The sequence below is a fragment of the Gadus macrocephalus genome, chromosome 23, assembly GCF_031168955.1.
Source record: "Gadus macrocephalus chromosome 23, ASM3116895v1".
Classification (NCBI taxonomy): domain Eukaryota; kingdom Metazoa; phylum Chordata; class Actinopteri; order Gadiformes; family Gadidae; genus Gadus; species Gadus macrocephalus.
The window spans coordinates 13,055,974-13,078,290 of NC_082404.1; the positions used below are offsets into that span (position 1 = coordinate 13,055,974).

The window sequence follows — 22,317 nt, forward strand, 5'->3', positions numbered from 1 at the left end:
GCATTTTTAGCTTGTAAAGACTTCAGTTTAGGAAAATAAAGCACGATGGAATATCAATAGCTTTTTCTTTCATGGCATTTACCGCTGTAAGACTTAAAGACTTAAACACTTAAAGGTACACTCGAAAGAAACTGAAAAAAAAGCATATCACTATCTCCTATTTTTAGAGAAGAACTCATTCAATTTCTGCTGGCTGTTTCCCTCTGCAACCCGACATCGCAGTCCTTTAGTGTATTGATTATTGTGTTTACATCCAAGAGGTGTCCCTGCGATCGCGCCGATCGATGGACATGAGGTAATCAGGAGGCTGGGTGAAAGAACTTCTTGCGGCCAGTGGTTTCATCAAACAACTTGCGTTGAAGCACATTGACAGGCTATACTCATCATAGCACGGCTCTATAGATAAGCCGCTAGTTTCATGGGTCCATGTAGTAAAAACATGCCACGTGAACAGAGTCGATAACATCCACAAATGGGGCAATAACACACATTCAAACACACCAACAGAAAATATACAGCAGTTAAGAAAGCCTGTCCTCAGATATGCACACGCACACAAACTCACACACAGACTCTGGTTTAACACTGGAACATTCACACATGAACACACACAGTCTCATACACAGGGTGTTAATGTGAAAGCTCTGACACTGGAGGGACCTGGCTAGGCCCATCTCTCCCTCTCCCTCTCTCTCTCTCTCTCTCTCTCTCTCTCTCTCTCTCTCTCTCTCTCTCTTTCTCTCTCTCTCTCTCTCTCTAGGTATTTTTTTATCTCACTCTGGTGACATGAACTGAAAAAGCGCAAGCCTCTGGGTGCCTCAAGTCCCCAATCAGCACGTGAGCAAACAAGGCAAGAACTCATCCACAGACAATCCAAATAACCCCCAACATTTCCTTACAACACAAAGACACACTTACACAAGGCAGAGATGCACGCACCAAAGACACACACACACACAGGTCTCACCTTTCGCGGTCCCCTGCAGTGACGCTGTAAAGGTGGTTGCAGCGCCGTCCGCACACGCTCTGATGAGGGCTGGAGAGAGAGAGAGAGAGAGAGAGAGAGAGATGAGAGAGAGAGAGAGAGAGAGAGAGAGAGAGAGAGAGAGAGGTTAAGAAAAAGGAGTTAAAGAGGAAAAAGACAATTAGACATCCGTTAGTTCTTACTCAGTAATGTGAGGCATTATATGAGAGTTGATAAAGAGTCTAACAGCAGAAGGACATTGTACTTTACATCACTTTGATTTTTTCAGGTGTTTTATTAATATCCGTTAATTACTTTGATGATTGTCAACGATCAAGCTGCTACTCATCAGCATCACTTATGATCACCAAAGCGACGCAACAGACTCCTAATTCACTGGTTGCACAATTAACGAAACGTACAGATGATTGAACATGATGCAAAGTAGCTGGCCCGCAGTAACGTGCAGCCCTACACAAAAGTAGCTAGCTAGTGTGCAGGCACATGTTATGTGTTGCTAGGCAACACATGGCAGGAAAAAATTTGCTTGGCAGAGCCTAAAAAATGATTAAATAAACAAACTAATGATAATCTGTTCTTGCTTATTTGTTAACTAATAAATTGTGCTTGTAGAACTTTTGTATGATTGCAATATATCACTCGAGGTCGTGTTGTTACACTCATTATCAGCTCGGCTCTGATTATCAGTGTGATATTGCATTAACCACACACAATGTTCTGGCCCCGTTTCCTTTAAAGCGCGAATGCCAAGGACACTCTGCCCGTTCACTCCATTAGTTTGCTAAAGTGTTATTATGTTCCTATTCACTGGGTATTGCTGGCGAAGTAAGACTAGACTGTGCACTCGTGTAACCTGTGTTCCTGTAGCATTTGTCACCGTTCAAACGGTTGACATGGGAACCTTTGACAGCACATGACAGCACTTGCCTCTATTCCAAATGGAGCACAATGGTTCAGTTTTTTGGTTGTTTATTTTGTTGTTCAGAAACCTCACTACAGTTATTTTTTTGGGGCTAATGTATGCTCATTCACAGCTTGAATTGTGCTCAAACTGAGCAAACACCGAGTTTTCTTTACTTTTTCCATTTTTCGGGAGCTGTTGCGTTTAGAAATCATGGAGAGACTTCAAAGGAACACATTGTGCTCCGTGCACCTTGTTTAAATGTTGCAAAGCTCTTTCCAAAGAGACTGCTCTCCTTAGCTTTCAAAGAGCTGTCTGTGGGCACGTGTGATGTCTGTGTATATGTGTGTGGGACTGTCTGTCTGTCTGCATCAGACTTTCATGCTCCTAGTATATTAATATTAAAGGGCTCTTTATGGTTCCACATTCATGCAACTCAAGGGGGTTACGGACCCCTTACGTCCTTGCGGACCCTCCTTGCCTCCACCACAAGGGCCGGACGTGCGCCTCCCAAAAAATCGTAACCTTGCGTCGAGGCGACGCAGCAGCAGGGGCTGCGATTGGTCCGCTCACTAAACCCCGACGCAGAACCATAAACGTTCACGACTGCGTCGAAGCAGTCTGCGTAGGTCATTGCGTTGTGCAGACTGCGTGGGTCATTGCGTTGCGGGAACGTGGGACCATAATCAGCCCTTCCGACCTGAACAAAACCAATCATTATTCAGAACAGAAAAAGAGAAATATAGTATTTGTTCACATATACACTTGGCCTAAACTTGTTGATGGTGTTGATGTGAGAACGCACAACAGTGCACACTTGCATGTTGGTTTAGTTTGGTCGGAGCCCACTTTGTCTGTCCCACGTTTTTGTGTGAAAACACAAAAACACGACACATTTAATCGGTGAGAGGAACAATTTGACACTCACGACTTTTCGTTTAGCAGATATGTCTTGCGTCTGCAATCGCTTTTGTAACTTTCTTCGTGATTCTTCTGAGCTGTCAGGGGACTCGGCGACGCGGCGTGCGACGTGATTAAAAACGTGAATTTGACGAGGTTAAGCTCAGCTTGTTATTTAGCATAAATCACACTGCTCTCGCAGCACGTCATTACAATACAATGTCTTGGACGTCGCACGGGGGAGGTGGGGGAGGGTAGGTGGGATTCAACATCTTTTCACTTGTCGAAAACAGAGTGCTGAAGAACCCTGAAGATGATGCAAATAAGGTAATAAATAAAATACTTCTAACAGAAAAGGAAAAAAAAATGCTTTTATTCACTGTCACCTGCGTGGCGGTGCGAGAGGATGTTAAAGCGCATGGCAAGTGTGGGATGTAAGTCATTATTTCTGACAAAGTGCATGGGGGGCTCGGGAACTTTTCTTTTATCTTTACAATCCCAGTGATAACCTGAAGTGGAAACAAATAAATGCAGCTCTTGCAAGGCTTGTGGGGGAAGATTGCCAAGTGCACTGCTCTGACGGGCGCACACGCAGACATGCACACACACACACACACACACACACACACACACACACACACACACACACACACACACACACACACACACACACACAATATTAAGGAAAGCACTGAGGTTTTTCTCGATGGATTTGTTGAAAAGTGTGATTTGCATATCTTGTATTATCCCTTATTTCCCCATTAGTTTGTATTCATACCACACAAACACGTACACTCTGCACACAAACACACACTCCCGCTCCTGTTTATCACCAACACGCCCTTTGGTCTCAATCTGGCAATTGCACACCCTTTAACCACTATCGCCATGCCGATGACAATCAGATTAACTACACTACCAAACCCTGCCCCTTTGCACCTGTCCAATCAACAGCTGCCCTCTCTCACTCAAGTCCACTCTGCTCATGTGCTTCACCCAATCCAACCTCCACCTCTTCAGGTTAAGCTCCAGGTCGGGGTCCTCACCCACCAACCCCATGGTAGGGGCCCTCTCAGTGGAGTGGCCCCTCACTGGAGGGGCCACAGCCAGGCTGAAGGGACCTGGACAGTAAGTAAGTAAGTAAAATTGATTTATAAGGCACATTTAAAAACAGTTTTCACTGGCCAAAGTGCCTTACATGGTGCAGAAAGGCATATAAAATAAGACATACCACATACATGGACAGTACATGAAAAACATAAAAATAAACAACATATCACAAAAAGGGAGAAAAGGCCAAAGAGAAGAGGTGTGTTTTGAGCCTAGATTTAAAAATGATGACGGAAGGAGCGTCTCTAATTGAAGGCGGCAGTTCGTTCCAAAGGCGCGGGGCAGCCACAGCAAAAGCCCTGTCGCCCCTCTGTTTTAATCTAGTGGGTGGAACGAGCAGGAGGCCCATACTACATGATCTAAGGGACCTGGGATAGGCTACAGACTGTTCAGGCGTCTGCAACCACACAGACTCTTCCTCTCCCAGAGCTGCGACTCATGGCGAGCACATCGAACCTCATCTCCCTCCGGTCCCACCACACGTTTGAATCCCCCCCCCCCCCCCCCCCCGACAAACCCCTTATACACTTCTCAGACTCCTTCAATGCTGAAAAGAAATCAGTGGATAATCAGCAGACTATCCCACCGAGTGATGCAACGGATATCTTTCATCTCCACACTGATGCAGCATGATCAACTACACACACTCGTGACTGGCTCTCTCTCTCTTTCTGACAACCACACCATGACGTGTGCAGAGCATTGCCTAGAGCACACCACATCGAAAGAACACTGCATCGAGTCCACCACATCAATAGTACACCATGAAGTGTGTAGAGCAATGCATAGAGCACAGCACATCAATAGTACACCATGAAGTGTACAGAGCATTGCATAGAGCACAGCACATCTATAGTACACCATGAAGTGTGTAGAGCAATGCATAGAGCACAGCACATCTATAGTACACCATGAAGTGTACAGAGCATTGCATAGAGCACAGCACATCTATAGTACACCATGAAGTGTGTAGAGCATTGCATAGAGTAAATAATAATAATAATAATAATTCATTATATTGATATAGCGCTTTTCAATGACCCAAAGAAGCTTACAGTGAAGGGGGGGACCTAAGTCACCACCACCAGTGTGTAGCAGTCGCACCCACTTGGGTGATGCACGGCAGCCAATCTGCTCCAGTACGCTCACCACACACCAGCTTGAGGTGGAGAGTGAGGGAAGTATTGAGTTAGCCAATTGTACGGGAGGATTGTTAGGGGGGGCCGGATTGAATGAGCGTGGTAGGGCCAGGACACCGGGGAAACCCCTACTCTTTGCCATAAGTGCCCTGGGATCTTTTATGACCACAGTGAGTCAGGACCTCGGTTTTACGTCCCCGTCACTGCACTGGGGCATCGGGATTGATGAGGGAAGGGGCCAGAGGGAAGAGTGCCACCTATTGGCCGCCACCCATAACGTGTATAGAGCATTGCATACAGTGCACCACATCTATAGTACACCATGAAGTTTTCTCCCTTGCTCATTTCAAGGGAGTTTTTTCTTGCCCTTGTGGGGGCTTGGGTAAAGGGGGGTGTCATACATATTTGGCCTGTTAAGCCCTTTGAGACTGTAATGGTGATTATGGTGATTGAATTGAATGAAGTATAATGGATATAGAACATTGCATTGAACAGCGACACCCTGTTGCCACCAACAGGTGACTTCCGGCTACCGTGCTCGTACGCGTGTGTGTGTGTGTGTGTGCGTGCGTGTGAGCGAGTGTGCGGCAAACCGCGCGGTGCTGCACGCCGCCGCTAATGGCCGACGCGTCAATCAGCATTCCGCTGCGCCCGAGGCAGGACGTGATTACACGCGCAGGGAACGGAGTAAGAGCAGTAAACAAAGAGCCCGGCGGAGAGGGAGATTGAGAGTGAAGGATTAAACCGAGAGAAGGAGAGCCAGCCGGGGCTCTCTCTGATGAGGACCATCTCACCCCCCCCCCCCCCCCCCCCCCCGCCCCCCGGCCTGCATCACTTTAACCCTCATCACGTCAGGCCCCTCCGTCCATCTCTTCTGCTTTTCCCTCCCCACGCATTCCCTCCATCTGTCACCACCCCCCCCATGCTGTCCTCACTCCCAGAGGAGGCGGTGCTGCTGGTGGGGTTGGGGGGTTTTGTTGTTGGGGGAAAGGGGGGGCGAGATCAGAGGGCCTGTGAGTGGCGTGTGTGTGTGTGTGTGTGTGTGTGTGTGTGTGTGTGTGTGTGTGTGTGTGTGTGGGGGAGAGACACCTGTGCATCTGTATGAGCGTAGAGACCCGGTGAGACGCCTCCAGGTGAATTGCCATCTGGAGATTTGAACTCTCCTCCCCAGGAAACACGCGCACACACACACACACACACACACACACACACACACACACACACACACACACACACACACACACACACACACACACACACACACACACACACACACACACACACACACACACACACACACACACACACACACACACACTTTCTCCCCCTCCTGACATCTGCCTATCGTGCAAACACCATTAAAAATGCATGGCATGTCTTGGTGAGCCATGGTAAACTTGCGTGTTTACCCCCCCGAACTGCCAGAGATCGGAGGTCTGCCACTCAAATGCAATTAACGTCATTGCATTGAAAACTTCTCGTTGCCTCCCCCCCGCCCACCCCCCCGCCCGCCCGCCCGCCGTTGCCAGTACAAACATCACAAGCGCCACACATCAGACACGTCTACCGCGGCGCCCACCCGCTGGCTTTATTTACCTGGAGTGCGATATTTATTCGAAAAAGTATCATCCTGATATTGAGATCTATATTAGCAAATATATGCAATATCTATATATATGTTGTAGTCTGGTATCTTGTCTGAATTGTAAAACAGGTGAGATACTAAATAATTTCACGGTTCCAAAAGGTTCTCGATTTGGCAAGTTCTGGAAAGGGGCCGTGACACCTGAAATGTTTGTTTTTTTTGTGAATAAATTATCAAATGTGTGTGGGAAATATTTAGTAATAAGTAGGTTGTAGTTTTGTGAGACATGTCCTCTGGGCCCGTTATGATGCCGTGTGAACAGACAGAAGGGAAGAGAGGGAAGAGGAAAGCTCTTTCTACTGACTTGAGAGGCGTCTTGACAGACTTGGAAACATGAATAAATAAAAGGTTTGATTTCAACTCATGGAAGAATGTCCCTTTTACCAGCTGATTGCAGACTGAACACAGAGCACGCAGCAATGCTCAGGAAGTAGATGAAAAATAATAATTTTGTGCTAATAATCATCTGTTTGCTTAGTTTGAGCAAACAAACAACACACATTAGCCAATGGTAAATTATTTCAGTTATGGCTCCTCCCCCTGATTGTCATTAAGGCTGATCCCACACACCTGCAGGGCCTCTCCACACCAAACACAGCAGCCAAACGCTGCACGGACTTCCAGGAGTTTTTGAAAGGTAAGGTCATAATTTGACTAAAATGCTACTGCTTTTACGGTTTTCATAGTTCTGTTTTTGTCCTTACAAGGCTGGTCTTTAGTTCTTTAGTTGCGTTAATCTCAGAGTAGTGCTGCTGCTAGCGATGTTGCATTGATTAAGGTAAGACTTGCACTAGTTCAACCTACTGGAATAGTACTATTGTATTGTTCTTTGCATTACTCGATATTTGTCATTTCTCTGCATAAACCGGTGTTGGATCCACTCATTTGTGGTTCCCTCTTTGGACCTTGAGTAGGAGGATGGTTTACATGGCCTACAAGGGGGGTTACACGCAGAATTCAACATGGAAATAGCCCTTTATCACTGTCTTAAAGGTCCCCTATTTTGACCACCAGGTGTTTCAAGCTATTTCACGATCTACCCTCTGCTTACCTCACTTTGAGGTGAGTAGTATGATAGATGGATAAAACTACCAGCCAACCTATGCACCGATCTATCCATAGTACCTCTGGGTAGACTCTCTTACATGTGATGTCACTAGAGAGTAGATCATAGGTGTAAACATGGATGCTGCAATGACTGCTTAGGCCTGTTGCTAGGATACAGAAACATGGTATACTGTTGGTCAAGACTGGCCTGTAAACAAATAAAAGTTACGTTTACTTTGCTGAAGAACCAGTTCCTGAAAGACAACGTTTCGAGAAAATAAAACAAGATTGTGTAAAGCGTAAATGTTCTTTTACATCAGTCATGTAAAAAATAAACGTCACGTCATGAGAAACTTGGAATTTTCCTTCACCATGCGTCCATCCGCCCAGCCCTTCACTTGGCTAAGCTAGGCGAGACAAATTCGTTGCGTGGGAGGAGCTGAATTCAGCTTAAAACCTTCCTTGCGCTGCGTAATACTGATTTGTTCCGCCTGCCTGAGGACTAGTAATATAATTAACGGCAAGGGTGGCAGGAATGTGTCGCTAATAAAGATCCGCCATCAAAATGACGCTTTAGTCACAGCTAACGTCACTCCTCGGCTAAGTTTGGTTTGTCTGACTGTCATTCGATTAAATCTAGCCTGTCCACTCCCTAGCCTTTGGCTGACTAAAAGTTCAGCTCAGTCGACTAGTAGGCCTACCGCCAACATGCAGTGCCGGGAATGGAAGACATTAAACTTGGCTTGTGTTTGTCGGGCTTTGTCGCCTTCAAGTCGGCATGTTCGATAAATAAACAGTAGGGCGGGGACGTCTCTGATGTGCACTTCTGCATCACACGAGGAGCTACGTTTGGGAATCAAACTTTTCCCTTCTCCAGACGCTTTCTCTTTCTTCTCATTTCTGCCGTTTCCTGTGTCTTTGAGTCTAATTTATTTTCTCTCACACATGGCGGCGGAGATTGATCCAAGTCATTATCGAATTCTCTAGAGGTAGGGCTCCAAATTAAAAAAGCACAATCGTCTCGCATTTATTCATTGGCAGCAATTATTTTTCTACAAGAGACCCAAGCACTTGAGGCGCTGCGGTGACTGGAGGGCCCCAAGGGACGACCGGTGTGAGGCAGGACCCTAGCGGCCCCGTTGGTAACAGGCAGCACTTCCAAGGAAATGATTTAATTAAGGCTGGCCGTTGCGCTCTAGGAAGAGATGTGTGAGGAAGAGTTGAATACATGCAAACACATCGACGGGTGAGTTATGGAGCGAGTGATGGGATGCAGGTCTGGGTTGGATGCTCGGCGAAGGTGGGGACGTGGGCCTACCTTTGCTCCACAAGACGTGGAGATGGTGCTTCTCCGGAGGCTGGTTGAGCATTATTAGGCAGATCTTCTGAGTACCTGTGAGCGGAAACGGAGAGTGGGAGGAGGGGAGGCATTGAAAAAAGAAAGAGATTAGAATCGTAGGACAGAGAATTACTATTTTTTTAAAAGCTAACTATCTCATAGCCGTGGCTACAAGGTAATTATGAGACCTGCACCCCTTGACTGTCAGTGAATGCAGAGGTAGCCAAAACATCAAACCAGACAAGAGGGAATTGTTCTCCATTGTGCTCTTAAGACTGTATTTTCAACATCTCAATTAGTTTTCCTTTCATGTTGAATTTGTTTTTAGTTGTTGTTTTTTGTTGGGTGATGGCAAAAGGGAAAAAGATTTCACTGTAAGGTAGATTGCTAGGCAGAGACAGATTAAGAAGGATAATGTTGGGATGGCGTAATCTGTTCTCGCAGGGTGTTTCAGAGTCAAAGTTCAGATTAACGGTAATTTAAAACACTCCATGAATCTATATGTTTATGTCTTTAACTGTTACTGCATATTGGTTGTCCTGATATTAGGAATAGGGTTAGCTTTAGAGTGCTTGTATGTTTAAGGTCAGTACTGACATCACACAGAGGGGGCGGTGTTGAGGGGCTCATTAGCGTTAAGTAGCAACAGCTGAGGCGGCAGGTGAGTCTCAGGAAGTGGAGAGTCTCTGGGCATGGCTCTCTGCAGGTGAGACTCTAGCTGTGTTTGAAATCTTTCCCTATCATGGATATAGTGCACTATATAGAGTGCTTGCCATTTTGTAGTGGTGTTCGAATTCTGTTAATTTCATGCACTATATAGTGGACTTGAACTACCCACATTTTGAGTGAACATACGATGTTACCTACATGTTACTCCCGTATACCATAATGCACTGCGGTCGTGTTTTTTTTGCTGAGAAGAATGTGAATAACCGCGAAAACGAATACATTTAATGATGGAGTCTCCGGCTTTCGTTTAGAAATGTCAACCATTTATTTGGGATTTAACATAGAAAATGTAACATTCAAAATTAATAAAAAAAACCTTGATCAAAGAAATGTAACATTCAACATCAATACAACCTCCAGCTTTCCTCGCGAGTGCCCGGTTTGTTTATGATGTGGGCGCATCTGTCTGCGTCACACAAATACCCAGCGCATTTACTGACACAAATGACGTTTGGAAATGTTCAGCGTGGTGTCCAAATTCTCGTTTGTTAGTTCCCTATATAGTGCACTATATCATAAACACTATATAGGGAAGTGAGTGAGTGAATACGGAACGATTTCGAACACATCTTCCGAGTTTGTTGGATTAACACGGAGAACACACGGTTTTGTTGAAGACACTTCCATGAGCAAACATTTTTTTTTGTAAATACACAGGGAGACTGAAAGACGGGATTCAAAGCGCGGGCTGGTCACCTGGAGGCAAGGTGCCTGTGCGGCCCGTCAAGGAGGGAGCTGTTCGAATACGGTGGCTGTGGACCTGCGGTGAGTACCTCGCACCTAATTATGTTCCTCAAGTTTAGGAACATACTTCAAGTTTGACACACCATGTGGGGATAGACATTAGATTACGGGCTGTCTACCCAGATAAATAAAGAGTGCGGTAGGTCCGGTGCGTAACAATGGGTTACTTGCAAAACCTAACATTAACAGCACCGATTGTCCATTATCAATCAAGGATTCAATTAGAAGTTTCATACACTTTTAGAGTTGGAACCTCTCAGCTAATTGCTACAAAATGTTACACCCTGCACCTTTAAGCAGCATAAATGAATGGATTTTGAAGGAATTTAATGATATTCAAGGCTTAATGGGCTAAAATGCTACATGTGAATTTTTCATAATAGGCTTGTCATAAGTGATTTAAGCACTGATATTTTTTTTACAATGGCTTCCGTTTGAGGACTAATGGAAAAGATTTCTTGCTAGACTGAGGTACTAATGAAAGGTGCAGCCTAAGGCTTCGTCTTTTCATACGTTTCAGCTTCAGGCATTGGAACCGTGAAAACCCCATATGACTGTAAAAGTCAGACTGGCTCTTTTTCACATCTACAGAAAAGGCATTTTACTTTTATTTCCCATATAAAACAAAATAATTTGCATTATACCCCTCCCATGTGTACAGGAACATACAAACATGTGACTGGACATACCAATTTCTAGCTGACCTAACTTGAAAGTTACCATGAAACAATGGTTATATCACTAATTTGAAAACAATCTGCCAAAAATAAGTTCGCAAAGATTCAGGGGAACACAAATAAGTCAACAAATAGCTCACCCCTTCTCTACATAACACAAATCCTAACTTAAATAACTTAAATCAACAGTATTCTAAATATTGGCCAACATTAACCATGCAGGTTCTGCTACATATCTACTTGTGACATAATTGTTGTCAGCCAGGTGGCTACAGGCTTTCTGAAGTGGGTGGAACAATGGAATCAAAATGTCAATCAACTGACCAAAAATACCCTTATTGCATCCTAAAATAACCTCCACAATCCTCTATTCTTTTAATTTATACTTTCTACGTAATCATGCCATCGATGAGGCACCATTATTTTCCTCACACTTCCACATAGACAGGCTTCCTCGGACTCAGTTCCAAGGACTCCTTGTTCTGAGTTGTCCTTTCCCAGTATTCCAGTTGTCGGAATGACCTTTCCATAGTCATTCCCCATTTAGAGCCCAAAAGCGTTCCTGAGGTTGAAGGATCAATCTGACATGCCCGCTTTTGTGGCAGACAAGTGAAAAGCACATCAACCTGACAAGTTGGACACTTAGAAAGAGGCCAATTATTTTCCTACACGACAAGGTATTCTGGTACACCCTCTGTATAATAGCTTCAGATGCATTTATCGCTTTAACTGTGGCGGTTCCGGGCCTATTAGCAGCTACTTCACCTTGTCCCCCGCTCTGCGACGCCCTTTATGCCGAGCAGATGCATCTTTCGAGCAGCTAAGCCAGCCAGGAGACGGTGTGGAAATGACTTTATCCTATTCGGTTTGTCAGCACGACTAACAGCGGTGTCACGTTGATGGCGTCAAAAGGGAGAAACATAAATTTATGGAAAGTCCATATCGCAAGACAAGGTCATTTCAGGCAGAAGAGTCAACCAGGATGGAGGAAGAGGGGAGGGCGGGCGAACGGCAAGAGGGGAGAACACGTGGAGGAGGAGTAGGAGAAGGATAGGTCGGGGAGGGCCAGATTTGCACGCCTTGTCTTTTAATTGGCTAAAAGGTGTAGCGGGAGTAAGAGAGTAAGGTTAGAAAGAGGCTAGCTCAGCCAGCCGTGACACTTGAAGGAGAAATGCGCACACGCCTGTACGTTTCGGGCATACTGTCGCAGGAGACTTCACCTTCTGAGGCATCTAAAAGGGATAAAGGGTACAAAAACAGAAAAGACAGGGACACACAAACATACACTCGCCGAAGGTATGCTAATTATATCTCTCTGATAAAAATGCCCAGCATGATTTAATGGAAACATGTAGTATTCAGATTCCCAGGGGAGGCAATGTCATATTCAATTTGCTTGTAAACACGAAGGCACAAGAGCCAAGATTTGACAAACTCACACCCTAGAGTTGACACCAAATCCTAGGTTTGACGTCTCCAGGCAATCACGAGGCGACATCGGCTGTCAGGGCACCTTAAAGCAGTGCATTGACACGACCGTATCAGCAGCAGCTTCATTCATTCTCTACGGTAACCATGCACCCGTGGTGAACCGAAAGAACATGGTCTTCGCTCTCCACGCACTTCAGATGTGCACTCGGAGGACTCGAGTGAGCGTGGCCTTAAGAAGCCGATAATTTGGTAGACTGTTGAATCCTGATGAATTCTCCTGGGATGGGCTTCCTTGCTGATTTTGGTCCTTATAATTGATTGGCTTTTCTCCTTTATTTGTGGGTGCGTGTACTGTGTGTAAAGCTTGCGTAACCCCTGTGGCATGCATGTAGAAACATCCGGTAACATATGCATCCATCCAGTAATAATGGAGAATCCAGTGTGAAAACACTTAGACCCAGGCATGGACACGGACATGGATACACGCACTTAAAATCATGTCAACAGACAAATACACGCACACACACACACTCTCTTACATTGTTGTTCTTTTCCTTCAGCCAGTTGATTACAGCAATTTGACACACTCCAGTGCTACGGCGGGAATCAAAAGCGAGCAAGGGGACAAGGTAAGGCGTGGAGCAGGGGAAGGATGCCAGACGAAAAGAAGCAAAAGCACAGAACCCAGGAGGGGAGGCAATAGGCGGTGGGCGAGGGACAGCTTGAGCGGGGATGAACAAACACAAGAAGACATTCTCTCTGTCGTTCTCTGGGTTTCTTTCCCGCTTTATTTGAAAGATCTACACGGGGAGCTTAGTGGCCGACAGAGCGAGAAAGAACTGCGAGCGTGTGTCCGACATCCGCCATCTTCCCAACGGAGGCCAGCCGGTTGCTGTGTCGTTCTCTGCTACTGTTTCAGACAATGTAAGACGTACCAGCGCCATTTGGGGAAGTTAGGTTATGAACATGGCTTCCTACCCGGAGCACTGAAATGAAAAAATGAAAAAAAGCACTCCTGGGTGGCTTTGTTTAAAATTAGACAAGATATTCACTTCGTGTCTTTCAGTGGGATAAATTAGTTCTGTTCAATTAAATTCAACTTCAAGTGTTACATGTGCAACTTACCGCAGACTGTGCACATGTTTCATCACTCGCTAATGATATGATTGAGTCTCGTAAAGCACAAGTCCTTCAGACGGTCTGTCTGGTATGAGTGTGCCTGTGCCTGTTCAGTTTGGCCACGACTTGAGCACGCATTCTCATGGTTGTAATTATGACAGTGGATTGTTTGTTCATCCCCCAAAGAGTCTTTGTGATTGTCAGAGAAGGAAGCCTATGAGAGGCAGATTGACAGTAATGAGACTCTTGCCGAAGGGAACTCTGGTACCTTGTTTCTGGCTTGATAGACACAAGGTTCCAGTTCCTTTTGTACCACAGTTTTTCAACCTCAGTGTGTGTTTGTGTGTTTTTGTGTGGTTGTTTTCTTTGTGTGTTTGTGCATGTTTTATTTCTTCTGTGTGTTTGTGTGCTTTATTCAACTCAAGCATGCATGTGTCTGGATTTTTTCTCTGTGTGTGTGTGTGTGTGTGTGTGTGTGTGTGCGCACACTTGTAGTCAGTTGTGTGTTTTCTGGTGCATGATACCTGAGGGCAGCAGGCAGTCCAAAGGTGTCAACTGCTCGTCCATGACTGGCATCCACCGAAGCCCTCCACCACCTTACACTGAGCAGCGCTTACTCAACTGGAACACAGCAAAAGTAGAGAAGCCATTAACCTTACTTTCTTTTCCTCTTTTCACCGCATTTATGTGTACTTATTGAATCCATCTACCCGTGCCTTCTTTTCTGTAATGATGTAATGGATTTATTGTACACGCAGCATGTTGAATGGAGATTTCTAAAGGCAGCAATTTCACAACTTATTTGATATTATTAAACACATCTAGAAATAATGAAGCGAAACAAGGGTAGAGTATTCCAGTTGGAGGCCCTTATACAAAACGAAAACCCAATGTTTTCAATTATTCTTGGTCCCCTTCTCTCGTTCTATTCCTTATTCCACCTTTTATTTTGGTGGTGCTGGCAGGCATTGGAATGGGAAGTGCGATAGACAAAACTCACTCTCAAATGGTGCTTTGCAACACTTACTGGTGGTGTTTTTTTGAAACTTATTATTTTAATAATTTTCGTGTTGAGACTGAAATGTTAATCAAATTAATTTGCCACAAGAAAAAACTAAAACTGCAGTAATGTATTAAATATTGGCGATAGAGGGGTTTTATCTATGAATTATTTTGTTAAGATTATATGTTCCACCGAGAATGACTTATCTCATTGAGCACACTGGTGGGGTAAATTAGCAAAAATGTGCCTAATTAAGGTTTAATTAAATTTGTGCCTTTTAATTTAGTCTGATTTTTGTTGGTGCTGTATAGCCCATAATACCTAATATTTCCCTTTTCATACAATTTATTTCTAAATATAGGCATAGTAACTTGTATACCTAATTGATCTGTACCCACTGGAAAGCTTTGATAAACAGTTTATTGCTTTTTATAAAATAAAGCAGCCTATGCATTCAAATGTGTCGGAGTCCACAATCCCCATAAGATTGTTTGCCTGAGCGTTCTTGGCATCTAACACTGTTGGTTGTCAATCATTCTCCCGATAGAGGCATGCCGGCATGATAGTGCTGTGAATAAGTAATACAAGCCTGTTTCCATACTGATTGAACAGTGTTGACTCCTACTGAGTCATAGCCACTAGTATTACGTTATATTGCAAATGCGTTAACAAAATGGTTGGGATATCTGCTTGCAATAAAATGTAATGCATTGGATGTGCAGAGGTTCAGGTCGGGTCATCACAGGTCAGAATACAACTGAGTGTTTCCAAGCAGCCACAGGTATTGCATATCGAACGTCTCGCAGACGAACAAGAGAGCCGGCATCAGACCTGAAGAACAATACCAAAGGTCTTCAGTGTTTACACAATGTCAATAAGGTTAACTTGTGAGCCGAGTGACGGTTCAACCCCAAGGATGACCCAATGCACCACTGCAAAAGCAATAGCTGAAACCATAGATTATTAAAACCTCGGGTCCCACGTTATTAAAACAAATGGATATTAGTGACGATCTCACCTGTTTTATTTATGTTACACAATGCTGGCTTACGAGTGGACGTTGACTGGTGATCTGACAGACACAAGACCTACTGTTTAAAAACCGTCAGTAACACGCATTGCCCGGTCTGAAGAACTATCAGAGAGGAGATGGCATCAGTGAACGCTCAACACGCCTTCTCTCTTGGCACATGCGATCTGATTTGACAACTGCAAAAAGTGGGTTGTCATCCGAAACATCGACCACTACGTACTTTTGGCTCGAAAAATAAGTCTGAGGACGTGGAAAAGGAGTCCTTACTAAGAGGAAATGTACACCGTAGACACCCGATGAGGTTGGTTTCCACCGCAATACCGTATATTGTGTAGATTGACAATAAATTTAGAGAATGGAGGAGACTTTAGTCATTAGTTCCTGGTCCGTTTTGTAAACAACCAACAAGAGTGCACGGTCCTCCCGCAGAGAGCGATCCTGAAGTGAAACAAAATACCCACAGTTTGTTATGAGGACACCTAGAGGTTGTGATTAGAATAGGTATATTCTCCTACCGAAATGCTCGGTTATCGTTGTAGTACAAGTGTTCATCAATGCTAAGTATAGTAAATTGTGAAAGAGAACGTTATTTGGGGCTTTTTTGTATATAGAAAAAAACAACAACTATCAGTTAAATGTTACTTATTTTCTTGTAAGTTATAAGGAATAGAAAACAAGTTAAGATATTGTGCCACTTATCTCAAGTGTCCTAGTGGATTTTGACTAATTTCAATGCACAACGGAAAACATGTTTCCATAGCGGTTTGTATTAGAAATATAAATGAGTGTCCCATGCTCTAATTAACTCTACAGGCTTAATTTACTACATTGCAATGTATTTCTCTTTTTTTCCTCCGTTTTACTTCTCTCCCTCTCTCACTCACACTCGGATACAGTCACACACTCAGATACAGTCACAAGCACACAGAAAACGAAGAATATATTCACAAACAGGACATCGGAATAAAAAATAAAAATCACAATTGAAGTGACTGACATGCACAAACACCGTCGTCTGAGACGGGTGAACCTGCAACGTTGAAGTGAGAAAGCAAATCTTTCTCAAGGTGAATCTGCTCCGGAGGCTCGTTAAGACAAACGCTCCCCCATCAATCAGCAGCTGTCCCTCTGCCTGATAGGCTGCACAGCGGAGGGCTGCACAGCGGAGGGCTGTGCGCACGGAATGTACTGCGGGCACATGCACACACACTCGCATACAAATACACACTAAAATTCACACACACGCACATATTTTCCTTTGCACGCCTATGCATAGCATGTGCTAATGCACGTTCACAGACCATTCATATGCACAGGAAGTCATCGATTATTTTGCGTATGCATTATAAATACACCTATGAATAAATTCAGGCTGGAGAGCATTCTTCATTGTTTTTTTCGAGGCCACACTGGCTGAATGCTTTATCTGTCTATCGCTTCAACTCTTTCTCTCTCTTTCTCCATCCCTCTCACACACACATTATCTTTATCCCTCCATCTCTCTCTCTCTCGCTCTCGCTCTAAATCGACTCTGACCTAGCTTTCTTTGCTGCCCGTATGGATACATGTCTTATTTTTCATGATTCTCTCAGCTTCCTATATCATTATGCATTATTGCTGCCAACATCTTTTAATAACTCACTCAACTCCACATCACCATCAACCTCATCACTCGTCATCACCCTCCAAATTCCCAAGGCTCTATCTGCATGTTTTTCCCCTTCTTTCAAGGTTGTCATCAAGACGTTTTTCCTTTTGGTTTGAATCCATTCAGAGAGATCATTTGAATATTATAGTTGACTGACGAATCTGCATCCATCTCAGATTCCTCTTGCTGTTTATGAGATGCCAATTAAAACACAGACGAGACTCAAACGTGCAAACTCTTGGATTGCTCTCCATCTCCCATTGACTGAGGAAAAAAACCTCTTAGTTTTGCATAGTGTTCATAAAAAAGTACAACAATCTCCCAAACTTTCTCCATTCTAAGTTGTTGGCCCTTTTGCTTTTGTTTTTTCCATCCCGTCTCCTTCCACTCCCCTTCTCCCCACAGTGGTTCCCCCTCTCTGACCTCCCCTTCCTCCCTCCCTCTCTCAATTCTTAACATCCTTCCTCTCGCTCCCTCCCTCCCTCCCTCCCTCCCACCCATCCTCCCTCCCTCCAACCCATCCTCCCTCCCTTTCCTCCCCTCCCCTCAGTCTGTCATTTTAAACAAGTTGTTTTTACAGGTTGGCTTTACATACTCGCCAATGCCGCATTATTTTTAATTTGAGATGACAGAGAAAAGTCAAAATCAGAGTGACTGCACTTTGATAACCGACAGCCCCACACAGGCAATTCAGTCCAGTTGAAGGTGAAAAAAAATAAGAAAAAAGAGAAGAACAAAATTCTCATCAGTGAAGAAGCAGCTCAATGAGATCTGAGAACGAGGAGGGGAGGGTGTTTTGTATAGGCAACTGTAGCTATCTAGCAGAGTAAATGGCTGGCCTGGCCCGGCCCGGCCTTACACACCGAACGAGGACAGGGTGTCGATAAATCAACAACATGGCCGCCGTCGCCGCAGTCTCTCCTGCCGGGACAGAGACGCAGTGCACTTAATCCAAGCCAGAGGGCCTGACCAGGGGTTCAGCAGGAGAACAGCCAGCAGTGGAGCAAAACAGAAAAGTGTGTTACTTGGCGACAGAGTTGCATTAGGGAACTTTGCCCATGGTCATTTTCAGTTTTTCTTCTATGCAAAAAGTACACTTTTCTACATATACACTTCAGGGCTCTACTGCAATGCTTTATTTTCGCTTAATCTTCCAAATCCAATAAGAAATGTGGATGGCTTGACAAATTGGCAAATGAACTCCTTTTTAAAAGCACATTATTCAGAAGGGATAGTGATAGACAACTGAAGCTGCAGATATCGATTAATCACCCTGCTCTAAGAGTGTTTTTTTAATGAACTTTGCTTACTTGAGCTGCAGTCAAGCAACTCTAAGTGACCATACAGGATGTTGTGATTCAGAACGTGGTTATTGACCTTTGGCCTCAACCTTCCTGTTCCGCCACAGGAAATTGATCCAGGTCGACCCTTCAGAGTACGACAGCAGCAGCCTTCGCGGCATCCAGTTCATCTTCACATCACTTCCTGGCCCCTATCTATCTAGTTGGATAAGACAAGGTTGTGACGCACACACGCATTTCACCTTAAGGCGTGTGAGTAGAACTTCCACCATTGTGTTTGTGTGTTGGTGTGCATATGTGTCTATGTGCTTATGTATGTTTGTGTGTTTGTGCATGTGTTAGTACAGCTTTGTGCGTGTGTATCTGTGTGCATGTAGGTGTGGGTGTGGGTGTGTGTGTGTGTGTGTGCTGCATTTATTTATTACCCAATACATTCACCCAGGTTGGCCAGCCTTAGCCTACAGCCAGTGGTGGAAGCAGTGTTGGGAGACAATTAAAGCAATTTCGAGCGTCTATTGCCACTCTGGTGAGGAGAGGGAAGCGCATGGGGCAGCGAGTGGTCTGCGGTTGATACACAAGGGCCACTGAGAGCATCGCTAGGCTGGTACGAACGCTGGGGGTAGTGAGGGGAGTTGTGAGGTAGGGGAGGGAGGTGATGGAGGGCCAGTGGTGCACGGGAGTAGGTAGGCTGGGGGAAGGCTGGGGGGTCTGCACTGTAAGCAGAAAAGCGTGGGTCGGTGTCGAAGGAGAAGGGAGGAGGTGGAGAATTTCTTTGGGCCATGCTTGAGTGAGCTCAGCGTTCTGGATCGCGGAGCTGTGTGTGTGTTTTTTTTGTGTTTGTGGGGGTGAGAGATAAAGAGAATGTTGTGTGTGTGTGTATGTATGGTTGTGTGTGTGTGTGTCGTTGTGTGTGTGTGTGTATGTATGTATGGTTCTGTGTGTGTGGGTGAGAGATAAAGAGTGTGTGTGTTTTTGTAAAGTATTCACCCTTGGAGTTTTCTAAAAGTGTAACAGTAAGTAACAAAGATAGGGGGTTTTCATTACAAATAGAAGGTTATACAGGCATAGCGTGCAAACTTTATCTGTGGAAAGAAAGAGCAGCCTTCTACGCTCTTCAAATCAATAAACCCTTCTGTATAGTTCTGCTTCCTTTCACCTCAAGTTTTATCTTTCATACATGAAGATTTCATTAACATTCAAATACTTTCATAGGGCTGTCTTACCATTTCTGTCTCCGTCTTCTCCGCTCTGTTTCCACAGAGGCACCTTTCAGCTGTCTCCCTGACCTGCCACTGTGTATGTGTGCATATGTGTGTGTTGTTGTGTGTGTGCATGTGTGTTGTCAACAAGCTAGACACCGAGACCATGTGAAGCTGACAGTGACGACACGCACACGCACACGCACACACCAGGGACACACACACCCCTCCAGGGACCACCACTTGTAATTTCCCCTCTTACTGTTCGCTGCTGTTGCGTCCCTCTTTCATGTGTTGTTGAGAGGCACATGAAAAAAAGATGGCTAGTACTTTTCTTCCTTCATTTTTGTCATGCTGAGTGGGAACAAAAAAACCCAGCAGATGTTTAAAGTCTGTTCTAGATGTGTGTTTTAAGTGTGTGTGTCTGTGTTTGAGAGTTTGTTCACGTGCAGTTCTCCTTATAGTTAGTCTTCATTCCTTCTTATTGTATGTATGAATGTATGTGTGGATGGATGGATGGTGTGTGTGTACGTGTGCATGTTTGCGTGTGTGTGTGTGTGTGTGTGTGCGTGTGCGCATTTAAGGATGGGCGTACTCAAGTACATTTAGGAATAGAGAAAGCATTTGTAAATGGCAGGACTTGGCTGCATGCACACACATGCATACACAATGACACACACTACTCAAAGCCTCCAGTATGTCAAAGGGGTTACACTATGACAACCCCTACCTGTACAAGTGGATTATATAGTTACCACTAGGTTCAGCGTTTCAACCTCCTTCCAGAATTGCACTCGGCATTGAAAAAGGTGCAGTCTGATTCCACAAGCTGCCACTTCAGCTCATCTTGAAGTGATGAAACGTGTGTGTGTGTGTGTGTGTGTTAGCGCAGGCAATATCACTCTACATATTCCTGAATAAAACAATTCCAAATCCCATCTGAAAAGCTTATTAAATGATTTATCGTTGTTCCAATTTTTTTGTTTTTCGTTTGCTTTCGAAGGCAGTGCAGAAAGTAATGTATCCCCCCCCTTCCCAAAGCAAATGTGAAAGTAGTTGAGAAAATCACAAATCTTCTATATATAAGTGCATATTGGCACTTACAAATCGCAACTTTGCAGAGTTTTTTCGAGATTTTTTTTTTTCAAAAAAACATTGGAGCGTGATTTTCAGCTTTGCTAGGCCACACACTGGTCTTCACCCTGGGGGGGGGGCTTATTAACACAAGTGACTTTCACTCTTATAAATTAACCTTCGACAGGCAGAGGTGCTAAGTGCCTTGCCCAAGGACACCCAATACTTTGTTTTGTACTTCGAATTGTACCGTGTTTTTTTGTGTTTTGTTTCAGTTCTGTCGTCCTCTTCCCCCCGCCTCCCCCCCTCTTCCCTACTCTTTCTCTTTCTTTATCACTCTCAAGTGAGCGATTAGGACAAACATCTCCGCCGACCCCCTCGTGGTCTTTCTTGCCATGGGCGCAGACCTGTGTAATCGTTAAAAAACATGATTGCTGCTATGACTTACCTGGCAGGGGATACGCGATCGGGGGGACTGAAGAGATCAGAGTGCTGTCGGTGTGAATCCTCCTGCCATCAGCAGCCAGGGAGGAAGTTATGGGGGCATGACAACGCAATAACTCCTCTTCATAAACTGTGCCCTCGGGGCCTTGGTTTAAATCTGGGCGCAGCATGTGCTGCTCACACTTATTCGGCTGTCAATGAGGTGCAAGAGTTATTTGGGGGGGGTCTTGAAGCTTTGAGTTGAGCGGCGTTACCAGGTATGGTGTTTGTTTTTGATTCCATGAGGGTTTGGCTCTCAACTTGTCTGTCTGTGACCGTTTTTTGTTTTCCTATTTTTTTCACAGCACTCGACTTTTCTAACGACACACTTATGGACGAGATGGAAAACGTACAGGTGCGCTGATGGATGTTTAGGCGGCAAACGGTGAACCGTTTCTCTGAACACCATGATAATGGCTGCTGCCAGGGTAATAAGGGAAGGAGAAAATAAAGAAAACCTGGAGGAAAGGAGAGCCGTTTCGGTAGTTTGCTTGAACTTTCACTTCCCCTAGTTGTCAGTGTGAAAACTGCATTCATTATATTAGTGTGCTCTGCCAATGGCTTTTGCCAGGGGGCAGGATGCTCTGGCACGCACGCACGCACACGCACGCACACACATTGCCGGCATATATCATCAGAATGCAGGGTGACCGGCGCTTCTGCATGGCAGGCGGCGAGAAGCAGATCGATAGCAGCTCAGTTTAGCATATCAGTCGAAATGGGACATTAAAATGGTGACGTAAACGCACGTAAAAAAGGAATGGCATTTATTGACATCGTTAGCACGTCATCAGCCAAAAGTGAGAGATC

The 22,317-nt window shown here is 44.8% G+C and overlaps 1 protein-coding gene across 1 annotated transcript in view; it reads right to left on the bottom strand.

Moving 5' to 3' along the window:
• The window catches only part of tpk1 (thiamin pyrophosphokinase 1), a 41,052-nt gene extending 24,843 nt beyond the window's left edge, over positions 1-16,209 (bottom strand). Inside the window, 5 exon segments of the mRNA XM_060045778.1 lie at positions 968-1,010; positions 1,013-1,036; positions 9,046-9,120; positions 14,291-14,387; positions 15,806-16,209. Coding sequence (XP_059901761.1) covers positions 968-1,010; positions 1,013-1,036; positions 9,046-9,120; positions 14,291-14,342 — 194 coding nt within the window. The 5' untranslated portion in view covers positions 14,343-14,387; positions 15,806-16,209.
• Between the last annotated feature and the right edge of the window lie 6,108 nt (positions 16,210-22,317).